The sequence below is a fragment of the Gossypium raimondii genome, chromosome 5, assembly GCF_025698545.1.
Source record: "Gossypium raimondii isolate GPD5lz chromosome 5, ASM2569854v1, whole genome shotgun sequence".
Taxonomy (NCBI): domain Eukaryota; kingdom Viridiplantae; phylum Streptophyta; class Magnoliopsida; order Malvales; family Malvaceae; genus Gossypium; species Gossypium raimondii.
The window spans coordinates 845,982-861,083 of record NC_068569.1 but is presented as its reverse complement, the minus strand read 5'-3'; the positions used below and the strand labels follow the sequence as shown (position 1 = coordinate 861,083).

General features: G+C 29.5%; 3 protein-coding genes across 16 annotated transcripts; all 3 read left to right on the top strand.

The window, feature by feature from the left end:
- The first annotated feature begins 18 nt into the window (after positions 1-18).
- On the top strand, positions 19-15,067 carry LOC105770736 (receptor-like protein 13). Of its 14 annotated transcripts, XM_052630846.1 has the most exons (14): positions 25-665; positions 755-913; positions 1,019-1,174; positions 1,264-1,341; positions 1,414-1,566; positions 2,989-3,063; positions 3,228-3,380; positions 3,692-3,766; positions 9,309-9,451; positions 9,538-9,591; positions 9,715-9,816; positions 12,525-12,671; positions 12,838-14,476; positions 14,549-15,067. In XM_052630846.1, the coding sequence occupies exons 1-9, from the start codon at positions 230-232 to the stop codon at positions 9,398-9,400; spliced, it is 1,377 nt and encodes a 458-aa protein (XP_052486806.1). In that variant the 5' UTR covers positions 25-229; the 3' UTR covers positions 9,401-9,451; positions 9,538-9,591; positions 9,715-9,816; positions 12,525-12,671; positions 12,838-14,476; positions 14,549-15,067. The 14 variants fall into 14 exon arrangements, with proteins under 14 accessions (XP_052486816.1, XP_052486815.1, XP_052486812.1 ...); XM_052630855.1 differs by having other exon boundaries at positions 20-321; positions 12,838-15,067; XM_052630843.1 differs by having other exon boundaries at positions 12,838-15,067.
- LOC105770733 (receptor-like protein 1) lies at positions 12,286-13,508 on the top strand. Its single transcript, XM_052631323.1, has 3 exons — positions 12,286-12,337; positions 12,525-12,671; positions 12,838-13,508. Exons 1-3 carry the CDS (start codon positions 12,286-12,288, stop codon positions 13,506-13,508), a joined length of 870 nt encoding a protein of 289 aa, XP_052487283.1.
- Positions 13,505-14,868, top strand: LOC128041325 (receptor-like protein 1). The gene is made up of 2 exons (XM_052631319.1): positions 13,505-13,913; positions 13,970-14,868. Exons 1-2 carry the CDS (start codon positions 13,505-13,507, stop codon positions 14,866-14,868), a joined length of 1,308 nt encoding a protein of 435 aa, XP_052487279.1.
- Positions 15,068-15,102: the final 35 nt, after the last annotated feature.

Sequence of the window (15,102 nt, the reverse complement as noted above, 5' to 3'; positions counted from 1 at the left end):
AAAGAGAGGAAATATATGATGATGCTAGGAAAATATTAATAACGAGGAAAAGAAAAGAAAAAGTATGTTTTCTATCTAAGCAATGAAATGTGAACCCTCAATTATTTGTAAATTTCATGGAAACACGAGGGGTGGTTCCTTCATTTGTAGTATATAAAGGCCCAAGTTTGCAGTTTTGGCTACAAAAGCACCAAGAGTGATTAATTATAGCATCTTTTTAAGTGAGCAGATGGAGTACTGGAAATGGTTGAAGATGGTAGTGGTAGCGTTAATAATGTTAGGAGAAGGGTGGAGTAATGAGGGGTGCTTGGAGGAAGAAAGGTTAGCTCTCTTCCAACTCAAACCTTTCTTTCCTTCCATTGATTCTAGAATTGATGGTTCAATGTACGGCCCAATTATCGAAGAAAAAGAGACTTCATCAGATTGTTGTGAATGGGAAAATATTGAGTGTAGCTCAATCACTGGACGTGTCACCCATCTTTTCCTTAATCTTGCGTACACTCCTCCAACCTCCTATGATTTAGTTTATTCATATGACTCATATGACAGAAGAACAGGAAACAACGAATATTGGTATCTCAACACTTCTTTGTTTCTTCCTTTTGAGGAATTGCAAAGTCTTTTTTTGAGTGGGAATTCCATTGTTGGTTTTGTGGACAACCAAGGTTCATTCACTTTCAATAATAAGTTTTGACACACACACGTTTCAATCATTTGTTTATCTAAATTTAGTCTAATTCCTTATTTCTTGTAGGTTTTGAAAAACTATCATCGAAATTGAATAAGTTAGAAATCCTCGACTTAAGTGACAATTATTTCAACGATAGCATTTTAACATCCTTAAGTAAACTTTCATCGCTCAAGTCTTTGAATCTAGCAGGCAACAATTTCATAGGATCAAATCCTATTGACGGTAAAATTATTATTTAATTATATATACGAAACATCTAAGCCTAAGTTTAAAGAAAATTTATCACTTATTACAATTACTAATGTTGTTTAAAATCATTGATAGCAGGTTTAAAGAGGTTATCAAAATTGAAGAATTTGGAGATTTTGGATTTATCTCACCACAATTATATAGCAAACATTTCATCCCAACTAAATGATTTTAGCTCTTTAAAATCATTGAGATTGCAGGATTGTGGATTGGTGGGAAGTATTGATATGCTAGGCATGCTTTCTTTTCTAATCTCATGCTTCTTGATTAGATGCTTTTTAAATAATTTAATTGACTAATACATTTTAATTGGATGTGGACAGAATTCAATAGTTTTATCAACTTGAAGGAGTTGTACTTAGGCTCAAATCAAATTGAGAGCCTTGGGTTTTCTTCCTACGGTATTTACTTTACTTTATTCATTATATATATATATACATGCATAATTGAATTATTACATTATCTTTTTTCAGATAAAGAACAGTTGAGATTGAACAAACTTGAAGTGCTTGGTATAAGTGAAAATCTATTGAATAGCAGCGTATTTTCATCCCTTTCTCCGCTCTCAAATTTGAAGTCTTTGTATTTAATTTCAAACAATTTAGAAGGGCCGATACATATGAAAGGTAATTATATGTCATCTTTGGTTTTTTTTCTTTTTTATGTTTGATTTTTTTATTCTTTTCTAATGGGTAAACTACACCTATGGTCACTTTTGTTTACTTTAGATTACATTTTGGTCGCTTTTGTTTAAAATATTACGTTTTAGTCACTTACGTTATCGTGTTGTAACATTTTAATCACTGAGCCGTTAATTGCCGTTAACGATTAAGCAGTGGTGACGTGTACGTTAAATCATCATTTCAAACAAAAATTTTAGTTTAAATTATACAACCGATCCCCATATTTTTTTGTTTTGGGCAATTTAATTTTTTTCTTTTATATTCTTTAAACTTTACTCTCTCTTTTTCTCTTTATTTTCCATTATCTTTTGTTTCTCCTTCTATTTTCCTACCTTCTCCATGTCTTTTAACATATTAAGAAGTCGAATTGGCAGTGAAGAAAGAAGTAGGAAGTCGAAAGCCATCATTGCCTATAATCAAAACCCATAAACCCGTACCATGATTCTTTCTTCACTGCCAATTCGACTTCCTGACATGTTAAGAGAAACGGAAAAGGTAGAAAAACAGAGGGGGAAGCAGAAGAAAATGGAAAATAAAGAAAAAAAGAAACTCAAAAGAACATAAAAGAAAAAAATTAAATTGCTCAAAATGAAAAAAATATGGGGACCAATTGTATAATTTAACCTAAAATTTTTGTTTGAAATGATAATTTAACGTGCCACATCAGCTTACCGTTACATTGTTAATGGCAATTAATGGCTCAATGACTAAAATGTTACAACATGAAAACGTAAGTGACTAAAACCTAACATTTCAAACATAAGTGACTAAAATGTAACATGAGGTAAACAAAAGTGACCATGGATATAGTTTACCATTTTCTAATTTAATTTCAGAGTAAAACGTTTTGTGCGATTTTTGAGAGAAAAAAATATTTTAAATTTTAAAAGATGCTAAACACTTGATAGGCATAAAATAAACTAAATCAGGAAACAATTAACTATTTCACATTTCAGCAACAATTTAAGAATAGTAGGTATATCATCCAAAACTCTCTGCTCACCTTGTTATTAGAGGAAGAGTTTTTATTTTATTTTAAATTCAAGTATTTTTACATCATGGATGGAGTTGGCTAAGCCATGATATAAGTTAATTTAAACAGCTTGTTTTAATAAATTTAAAGTAATAGTATAATACATTATTAAAAATATTTTATATTAATAATTAACCCCAAAATATAAATATAAAATTACTTTTATTATTAAAATAATGATTTATACCAAACAAGACCAATCTTATAAAATAAAAATAAATTTGTTCAAGATATGGCCTTTTTGAATAAGTTGAACAAGATTAACCAACCAACAATGCATTAAATCTATGAATTTGACTTATTGTTAGAATTATTTATAATTCTTTTTTCAGATCTAAATGCTTTCAGCTATTTAGAGAAGTTGATCTTATTGAACAACAAGGTGACAGAATTTGTTCCATCACAAGGTATTTTAAATAATTTAATTGACTAATACATTTTGATTGGATAGTTTTATCAACTTGAAGGAGTTGTACTTAGGCTCAAATCAAATTGAGAGCCTTGGATTTTCTTTCTACAGTATTTACTTTAATATACATGCATAATTGAATTATTACATTATATTTTTCAGATAAAGAACAGTTGAGATTGAACAAACTTGAAGTGCTTGGTATACGTGAAAATCTATTGAATAGCAGCGTCTTCTCATCCCTTGCTCCACTCTCAAATTTGAAGTCTTTGGATTTAAGTTCCAACAATTTAAAAGGGCCGATACATATGAAAGGTAATTATATGTCGTCTTTGGGTTTTTTTCTTTTTTATGTTTGATTTTTTTTGTTCTTTTTCTAATTTAATTTCAGAGTAAAACGTTCTATGCGATTTTTGAGAGAAAAAAATATTTTGAATTTTAAAAGATGCTAAACACTTGTATGATAGGCATAAAATAAACTAAATTAGGAAACAATTAACTAAAATAAAAATAAATTTGTTCAAGATATGGCCTTTTTGATAAGTTGAACAAGATTAACCAACCAACAATGCATTAAATCTATGAATTTGACTTATTGTTAGAATTATTTATAATTCTTTTTTCAGATCTAAATGCTTTCAGCTATTTAGAGAAGTTGTTCTTATGGAACAACAAGGTGACAGAATTTGTTCCATCACAAGGTATTTTAAATTTATTTTTAACGTTGAGTTTTATTTATTTTCTGGTTTTGTTATTATTATTATTTTGAAATAACTAATTTTGTTGCTCTTAATGAAGTTAAAATATTGTGAATAATGAATACAAGATAGTGGTGTAACAACCCTATACCTGGTCTAATCGTACTGACCCGGTATAAGACTATTACATTTGGTGCCAAAACGGTTATAGCTAGATATTGTTTAATTAAAACATTTATACATGGTATTTTAACTTACCAACCATATTTGCAAACATACATATAGTTTTATTAATTCATTTCATATATATACCAAAATATGTAAAGTACCTAAAAATATATAGAAGTTCAAGAGTTTACATTTTAGTTCCTAATACATGGAAGCATAACTGACTGCCTATGTACATGCCATTTTAATTCAAAATATGGTACCTACTTTTGAAGCTCTTGAGGATGTGATGAGATGAGAGATCTTCTATTCTGACTTTATCTCTTCGAGTCAAACTGTACCTACGCGTTAAAATTAAACGCGTTCAGCCGGTGAAGGCTTAGTAAGCACCACAAGAATAAACAAATAAATAAATCTAAATAAAATATTTCAAACTCATTCTGCTATTACATATTTACATACATTTAAACTTCATAAAACTTACCTTAACACATTAATTATTCGCTTTTATCCACAAATCATAATATTAGCCCAAAGTAGATTTTATAGAACACACTGGATATACGGAACAAATACAGAGGTGCATTATTATGCACCAATGAACAGAGAGCACTAAAGTGCTATACAGAAAGCACAGATGTGCTAAACAGAGAGCACTGGCGTGCTAAATATCAGAGAGCACCAATGTGCTAATAATCAGAGAGCACCAACGTGCTAATAATCAGAGAGCGCTAAAATTCCTTAATGGCATGCCACTAATATCCTGGTAGTTCTAAATTCCATCTACTTGGGCGTTAAAACTGAATCTCATTCATTTAAATACTTTATAGAATTATTTTGAAAAAGATTTCTCATTTCTCCATCATTACAATTTAGTGCACATTTCACAATTCACAATTATCACACCATTTTCACATATATATAGTTTTGTCACAATATTTACTTAATGTTTAAACAATATACCATCTTATATTTTCCATCTATAATTTTCTTTACAAATTTCATGGTTCCATAATCTTTTATTTTACTTTATTTTATTTTATTCCTAAATAATTCTATACTATAATATAGGCATTTAAATAAAATAATTTTTAAAAAATAATCTTGTAGTACTTACAACAAAAAGGTTGAGATGATGTCTTCCTTCACTCCTTAGCCTTCTCTTTTCCTTTTTATTCAATTAGGTCCTTTACTTTCTTTTCTTTCTCTTCAATTTCATATAAAACACATAACATGTAATAGCCCGATTTTTAGAAATATTGAAAACAGTGGTACGAGACCACCAAATTCAGAAAATAAGCTCAAAAAATTTTATTATTTAATAATTACGGGTCAAATATGATTTTTAAGATATTTTTGAATTAGTAATTTGTGTTTTATAAAAATTTATTAAGTTAAGAAGTTGAGGAAAAGAGGTATCGAGACCTCGATGTTATAAATCGAGCCGAAAATATTTTTATAAATATTTACAGAGTGTCAATATGGTAGTGTTAAAGTTTCGTCAGAAAATTTTAACGTTTCGGCAGTCAATTAATTAAAAAGGACTAAATTGAAAAGATGCAAAACTTGCTAAAGTGATTAAATAGCTTAGAAATTAAATAAGAAAGGACTAAGGGAGTAAATGGACCAACTTAAGTGGCAGAGGCGGCATACCGTTAAAAAAATCAAAGATTTTTATGTATTTAAGGACAAAATTGGAATTACAATAAAGTTTATGTGGCCAAAGTTTATTTTAAGGATTTCAAGACCAATTATTCTTGAAATTTCGGTGGGAAATAGCCATGGAAGAGGGTTTAGAGCTGGTCTTCCATATTTTAGCTTCAAGTAAGTGAAATTCTTACTTTTTCATTAAAATTTTTATATTTTTAGACTTTTACAATTAGGTCCAACCTAGTATTCTACTAGTTTCTCATTTTGTTGAAAGTTTAGAAAGATACCATTGATAAGTTCATATGATTTTTGTTATTTGATGATGAAATTGATATGTTAATGAATGTTTAAAGGTGTTTTATTAAAGAATTTTGGATGAAAATATGTTTTAGGGATTAAGTTGAAAAGTATTGAAACTGTGGGAAAATTCTGAAATTTCATGGTATCCATGGGCTGTTATTAATATGTATGAGAACTATTAGGCTTGGATCAAGGATTAAATTGCAAGAATTTCATTTTCTGAGCCTAGGGATGAAATTGTCATGTGTTAAAAGTTTAGGGTCAAAATGGTTATCAAAATGTTGCACTAAAACAGTTTTGGGCAGCAGCAGTGTGCCAACTTTGAAAAATCACCAAAAATCGTGGGAATTGAATTAGAAGATGAGTAATATATGAAATTAAAGCTTATCGAGTCTAGTTTCTCATAGAAGAAACGGTGTAAGCAATGGAATTGTAAATCATGAGATATAATAAATTTTGTGAGACAGAGTCAGAATAATTTCGGAATCCCCTGTTCTGTCTTTGGAAAATCATTAAAAATTGTACAAAATTAATTATGGGTTAAAACTTATATTTTTAGAATCCTACATGAGTCTATTTTCATGAGAAATAAACGGGAATACCATTTGAATTCTGTTCAATGAGATAATCAATCTTTAGTGAAGAGAGGTCAGAACTGTCGAGCAGTGCAACAGGGGAAACTTTAAAGAATAAACTGTACTTATTGGATGCACCAAAAATTCTGAAAATTTTATGGTAAGAAGATATGTGAGTCTAGTTTCAGGAAAAATTTACGGATCTTAATTTTGAGCTCTGTAGCTCGAGATATAAATAAATTAGTGACTCTGACTCAGATAGACAACTTGAATTTACATACAGAAAAATAGTGATAGTATGGAAAATGTTGCTTAAATGTATTATACACATTAAGGATGTGGAATGGAGAGGAGGAGGAGGAAAATTGGAGAATATATGAATGATTTGTCTATAATTGGTCATATGTTCGATTATAATTGATAAATGATGAAATAGAAATGATACTTATATTTGTGCATTATTAGTCATGGTTTAAGCTCATGGGGAAAATAAAGTTTTATAGTATGTGTGTATGGTATATATATATGTGTGTGGTAATTTAGATATATGGATGTATTTTGGTTGTGGATTGATCATGATGATAAGCGTTAGGTATATTTGGTCTATTAAGTGACATAATTGAGAAGTATGATAGGTGGGACATTCTATGTGTGAGATGATGGTATAATTTGGCTTGGTTAGGTAAGTTAAAGGATGATTACATCATTGAGTTTGCTTGATTAATCCGGTTTATGTGATGGAAATATCAAATCGTTTGTCTTTGATGCGTGATAATTATTTAATGCCATAAGAATTTGTTTATTGGTGAGGTTTAAAATGTATCTATATTTTGTTATATAATTTGTTTTGTAATTTATTTGACAAATGATAAAAATTAACTTAGTTACTATGTGAGGTGAATTATGATTTGGGTAACACATTTATATTCTGCAATAATAGATAAAATATATTTATGTCATGGGTGAATAGTTAAACACTTGGACTAATTTAAGGTGTATATTTAGTAAGGGTAGTTGGTAATGAAGTAATATGTTTTGATTTAACATCGAACAGAGAAAATTTGTTCTATCTTTGTAGCTAATATTGATAGTTGTATGGGAGATGAATGGATAAAGTATATGTGACACTTAGCTTATAAGATATTGAATAATTGATATATTACAATAGTTAAATAGGAAAATGTGACGACATGAGAATATGTAATGATACAGATCAATTCAGGTATTCGTGATGAATTCAATAAGTAAATGGAAATTTTTTAATTCATACGACGAGGAAATGAAAGATTGTGAGTATATTGGGCTATGTAAACCCTAATTAGCGAATTAAGAATAACAATTTAAAAGTTTTAGCTTAGATGAAATTTTACAACTCGATTTAATATGGTTATAAGTGTGTGTGTTTTGGTAATACCTCGTACCCTATTCCGGCATCGAATACGGGTAAGGGGTGTTACATAACATTTATATATTAGAAAAACAATCAAATAAATTTCCTATATTATTTAATAAAAATAAACATATATGATATAATAATTTCATAATTTCTTACCTTAGCTAATATTTCAATTTAATTCATAACTAAAATTATTTCTATTTCTATCACAATCTATACCTTATTTTTACTTAAATTCTACTTATAACTTAACCTCAAATTTTCACTAATAAACCCTAATTTCAATTTCTTACAATTTTACATTAAACTTATAACTTATTTCTCAATTTAATCCTTTTCCCAATCCTAGTTTGAATTTCCATCAATTCATCCACTAATTCAATATAAACTACATAAAAAAATTCTACTAGCTTTCAAAATTTCAACATATACCTAATAGTATTTTGTTCTAGAATCATAAAAACTCAAAAATTTTAAGAAAATGACTTAATTTGACTTACCAATTTGAAATTGAACCTTAAAGTTTTCTTCTTTACTTTTTCTTTCTTTCTTTCTCCCTGTTTCTCCTCTGTTTCGATTCTGTTTCTTTATTCTTTCTTTTGTTTTTATATATATAATAATATAATAATATATTATATTATATAATAAAATAACATACTTGTTAATTAAGTAAATATAATATAATATATATTTTAAATTAAAAATATCTTAGATTTTTTCAATGTTAAACCGCCTAAATTTATAACATTGGTATTTTTGCCTATTTAGTCCTTTTTACTTTCTTTAATTTATAATTAAACTCTCACACTTATTTCAATCTAATCCCTTTTCCTAATTACTTCTAATTAAATCAAATTCACCTAGTCAAAACATAATTAGACACACAACTAACTTCGTAAATATTTATAATAAATATTTACGAATCCATTCTGAGGCGGAGTCCCGAAATGCATTTTTTATTTAATCCATTTAAATAAATTTTACCATATAATCAATAAAATTTTATTATCAAAATTTTCATGCAACCTTCTTATCATAATATAGACCATACCACAATATTAAAATAAATTTTCTTTCTAGCTCGGATTTGTGATTACGAAACCACTATTCGATTCTTGAAAATGGGTGGTATGAATAAAATAATAAGAAAGATATAATATTAGGGTATAAAAATAAAATTAATTATAAATGCATCAAGAGACGTCAAAGAGTGAAGGATTTGATAATGTGAGTTTTACATAATTTTAGGTTTAAATTTTTTGCTCCATTGTATTTCGATCTTACTTGAATTCAATTTATTAATACTTTTAGATATATTTAAATTATATAAAATATATTACAGATTGGGGAAAAAGAATTCGCTAAAATCTATATATGTATATATATATATTTGAAAAGTATAACTAAATGGGAAGTGAAATAATTAAGAACATGCTACTTGGTAATAATGAGGCAGGTTTAAGGTTGATGAATTTGACAGTGCTTGATTTGTTTGGCAATCTCTTCAACAATACCATTTTGTCATCTTCGGAACACTCTCAAATCTAAAGACTTTGTCTTTAGGAGGCTCCAATTTGGAAGGAACAATAGATATTAAAGGTCAGATATCATCCTCTTTCTCCTTATTCAATGACGTCTACATATATTAATAAAGTATTTACTTTTCAATTTTTGATTCTCCTCAGAATTAGATGGCTTGAGCAATTTGGAGGACCTCCATATGAGCTGCTATCCAATTGGTACTACTAAAATAAAATTGTGGCTGATTCCAAATTTAATTTAAATGTACTAATTACTTGTTAGTTTGATTAATTTGATATATTCCAAAGAAATAAAGTAAATATAAATATACTATTTGATAGGCCCAGATTGCAATCTTCGGCTACAATCATTAGATTTATTCTCATCATTGAAGACTCTTTCCTTGGACGGAGTTAATTTAATTGATTCTCATTCTCAAATCAGTAAGTTACTATTTTTTTACGTATCTTAATTCTTAATATTAATTTACATAAATCTGGTTTCTAATGGCACATATGTTGAATGTGATTTTAGACATCTAATTTTTAGTTTTTTTAATATTATATTTTAATTATTGTAAAATAATATTTCTTATACACAACTGTATTATTTCAATTTATCATTTCTTTTTATACAAAGAATGATTTTCCCCATAAATATATTATTTACAAGCCTATTTTTGAAACAGTATTTATTAAACCCAAAAAAGAGCAAAACTGTTTATAATTATTAATAAAAATTTGTTGATTCATGCTTCTTTTTTATTTCATTTCCCAGCATTAAAAACTTATGATAGGATGTGATGACGAAAATTCAAGAAATTATTTAACTTTTAATAAATACTACAAAAGAAGAAGAAGAAAGAAAGTGAATTTTTTTTGGATAATTTTATAAAATTGTGGTGCTTCCTAAAATTTTCAATAAATATAAAAAGAATAATGAGGTTAAAAGAATAATATTTCTCAGTTTCTTTCTCTCTCTCTCTTTCTATAATTTTATAGTAATATTTTATAAAATTGTTTTCTTTTCTAAAATTTTCAATAATTTGCACTCACTTTGTGTCCCTAATAACCTTTTCTCAAAACTCCAAATACTAAGGGTGAGTTTGGATGGGCGGTGCGTTTACCTGCGGTTAGTGTAAAAACAGCGGTGGCGGTGAGATTAGACACTATAGTGATACTGTAGCGTGAGACAAAAAGTAAACTAAACGCACCGCACCGCATCCAATCGCCTATCCAAACCCACCCTAAAGCTAAAATAATAAACTCAACTTAAAGGATCTCTCTCTTTCTTTTTATATATATTGAATTGCATACAGTTTTTTTTTTTTTTTTCCATTTGGAACATATCTACATAAATTTTTGTAACTTTGGTTTTGTTTGAAATAGATCCACATGAGTTGCAAAGAAAGATATAATATTAGGGTATAAAAATAAAATTAATTATAAATGCATCAAGAGACGTCAAAGAGTGAAGGATTTGATAATGTGAGTTTTACATAATTTTAGGTTTAAATTTTTGCTCCATTGTATTTCGATCTTACTTGAATTCAATTTATTAATACTTTTAGATATATTTAAATTATATAAAATATATTACAGATTGGGGAAAAAGAATTCGCTAAAATCTATATATGTATATATATATATTTGAAAAGTATAACTAAATGGGAAGTGAAATAATTAAGAACATGCTACTTGGTAATAATGAGGCAGGTTTAAGGTTGATGAATTTGACAGTGCTTGATTTGTTTGGCAATCTCTTCAACAATACCATTTTGTCATCTTCGGAACACTCTCAAATCTAAAGACTTTGTCTTTAGGAGGCTCCAATTTGGAAGGAACAATAGATATTAAAGGTCAGATATCATCCTCTTTCTCCTTATTCAATGACGTCTACATATATTAATAAAGTATTTACTTTTCAATTTTTGATTCTCCTCAGAATTAGATGGCTTGAGCAATTTGGAGGACCTCCATATGAGCTGCTATCCAATTGGTACTACTAAAATAAAATTGTGGCTGATTCCAAATTTAATTTAAATGTACTAATTACTTGTTAGTTTGATTAATTTGATATATTCCAAAGAAATAAAGTAAATATAAATATACTATTTGATAGGCCGATTGCAATCTTCGGCTACAATCATTAGATTTATTCTCATCATTGAAGACTCTTTCCTTGGACGGAGTTAATTTAATTGATTCTCATTCTCAAATCAGTAAGTTACTATTTTTTTACGTATCTTAATTCTTAATATTAATTTACATAAATACTGGTTTCTAATGGCACATATGTTGAATGTGATTTTAGACATCTAATTTTAGTTTTTTTAATATTATATTTTAATTATTGTAAAATAATATTTCTTATACACAACTGTATTATTTCAATTTATCATTTCTTTTATACAAAGAATGATTTTCCCATAAATATATTATTTACAAGCCTATTTTGAAACAGTATTTATTAAACCCAAAAAAGAGCAAAACTGTTTATAATTATTAATAAAAATTTGTTGATTCATGCTTCTTTTTTATTTCATTTCCCAGCATTAAAAACTTATGATAGGATGTGATGACGAAAATTCAAGAAATTATTTAACTTTTAATAAATACTACAAAAGAAGAAGAAGAAAGAAAGTGAATTTTTTTTGGATAATTTTATAAAATTGTGGTGCTTCCTAAAATTTTCAATAAATATAAAAAGAATAATGAGGTTAAAAGAATAATATTTCTCAGTTTCTTTCTCTCTCTCTTTCTATAATTTTATAGTAATATTTTATAAAATTGTTTTCTTTTCTAAAATTTTCAATAATTTGCACTCACTTTGTGTCCCTAATAACCTTTTCTCAAAACTCCAAATACTAAGGGTGAGTTTGGATGGGCTCTTTAATGCGGTTAGTGTAAAAAATGCATGGCGGTGAGATTAGACACTATAGTGATCTTGTGCGTGAGACAAAAAGTAAACTAAACGCACGCACCGCATCCAATCGCCTATCCAAACCCACCCTAAAGCTAAAATAATAAACTCAACTTAAAGGATCTCTCTTTCTTTTTATATATATTGAATTGCATACAGTTTTTTTTTTTTTTTTCCATTTGGAACATATCTACATAAATTTTTGTAACTTTGGTTTTGTTTGAAATAGATCCACATGAGTTGCAGAATTTGGAATTCATGCACATAGAAGATACTTCTCTTGAAAACAACTTTCTTCACAAAATTGGTGCAATGCCTTCTATCAAGCAACTAAGCTTAACGGGTTGTGGACTCAATGGCACCTTACATACCCAAGGTGAATAAACACGAAACATTTTAGTACCCTACTTTCCCATACAATAAGATCCCTTTTTTTTAGGCAAGGAACGAATACAACTAGAATATATTATATTTAATTTGTTTTATTGTTTTTGGTTCCCTTGAATGGCATTCTATTTATTTATTTAATGTTATGTTTGCAGGTTTTTGTGGCTTGACAAATCTCAGACTCTTGGATATGAGCAACAATAATCTGAAGGGTACTTTGCCAGAATGTTTTTACAATTTCACATCTCTTGAGAATTTAGATCTCTCTTCCAATCAGTTATCTGGAGATGTATCTGCCCTTAAGTCTTTAACATCCCTCGTAGAGTTGAGACTTTCAAACAATTATTTCAAAATCCCAAGCTCATTGGAGCCCTTCTTCAACCTTTCAAAACTCAAGCATTTCAATGCGGACAACAATACCATATACATTGAAAGTGAGATGCAACCTTTGGCCCCAAGATTCCAATTGAACCTTATCAGTTTATCTAGTTGTGGAGATGTAGGACAATTTCCTCATATTTTGTTCCATCAACATGACTTAAGGCAAGTTTATCTCTCTAACAACAACTTTAGAGAGGGATTTCCAAATTGGTTGTTGAATAACAACGCAAATTTGGAAAGGTTAGTTCTTGCTAACAGCTCTCTCCAAGGTCATTTTGAGTTACCTTTCCTTCCGCATACGGACTTATCGTATTTGGATGTCTCAGAAAATTCATTCTATACCAATCTTCCAATTGATATTGGGGAAAAACTACCATCATTGTCGTTTCTGAACATGTCAAAAAATCAATTTCACGGTAGCATTCCTCTTCGATTGGTGATATGAATTTCTTAGAAGCCTTGGACTTGTCCAATAATCAATTGTCTGGTGGGCTACCCGAGCATTTGACCATGGGCTGCTTTTCATTAACTTCCCTTGCACTGTCCAACAACAAATTGCAAGGGCAGATGTTCTCTTCAAATGTTAACCTTACAAAGTTGCGGGAGTTGCACTTAGATGGGAATCATTTCTCTGGGAAGATCCCAGATTCCTTGTCTAATTGCTCCTTTTTGTCAACATTGGATTTAAGCAATAACGTGCTTTCTGGGGAGATACCAATGTCGATGGAGAATATGTCAAGTTTGTCAACATTGGATTTAAGCAATAACGAGCTTTCTGGGGACATACCAAGGTGGATGGGGAGTATGTCAAATTTGGAAGAAATTGTGATGGCAAATAATCATCTTGAAGGTCCATTCCAAAGGAGTTTTGCCATCTTAATGATCTTAAACTTCTAGACCTTTCAGTGAACAACATATCTGGGCGTCTTCCATCTTGTTTCAGCCCTTTATGGATAAGTCAAGTTCATTTATCAAGAAACAAGCTAGAAGGGGCACTCACAAATGTTTTTCATAATAGCACTAGCCTGGTGACATTAGATCTCAGCAATAATCACTTAACTGGGAAAATTCCACGTTGGATTGGCAACCTTTCTCGATTGAGTTTTCTTTTGCTAAATAACAACCATTTTGAAGGTGGGATTCCAATTCAGTTATGCAAATTGGGCCAGTTAAGCCTGATTGATCTTTCCAATAACAATCTTTCAGGTACAATTCCACCTTGCCTGAAGATTACAGCACTGAATGAAATATCCCAAGAATATGTTCGTTATGTCACTGATATTGCTCAACCTCCCAGTTCTTTCTCCATTGATGAACCGATAGAGTTCAGAGTGAAAAGCATGTCTTACTCTTATAAGGGAATTGTTCTCACATACTTATCTGGAATTGATCTCTCTTGCAACAAGTTGACAGGTGAGATTCCCAGCGAAGTGAAAAACTTGCGAAATATTTATGCTTTGAATTTGTCTCACAACAATTTGATAGGACCAATCCCACCGGCGTTTTCCAATCTGAAGCAAATTGAGAGTCTCGATCTTTCTCACAACAACTTGAGCGGGAAAATCCCTCCACAACTTGTGGGGTTATATAGGTTGTCTTATTTCAGTGTGGCATACAATAATTTATCTGGAAGTACACCTGCATGGACTGCACAATTTGCAACATTTGACGAAAGCAGCTATGTGGGAAATCCTCTTCTCTGTGGTGATCCATTGAAGGACTGCTCAACATCAGGACCATCAGCATCTTTATTGCCAAAAGCATCGACTGAAAATGGTTTGATTGATATGATTTCCTTTATGTGACTTTCGTTGTGTCTTATGTTATGGCAATCCTGAGTATTGCATGTGTGCTTTACATTAATCCATACTGGAGACAAGCATGGTTCTATTATGTTGGGTCAATAAGCAATTGCTGCTACTATTTTTTGGAAGACCATATTCTGCCTAAAAGGCTCCACTGTGGAAATATGTAAGGCAATGTTAAGTTCACATTTTCTCTACTCATTTTTGATATTCTTGTAATTTATTATCCTTCGA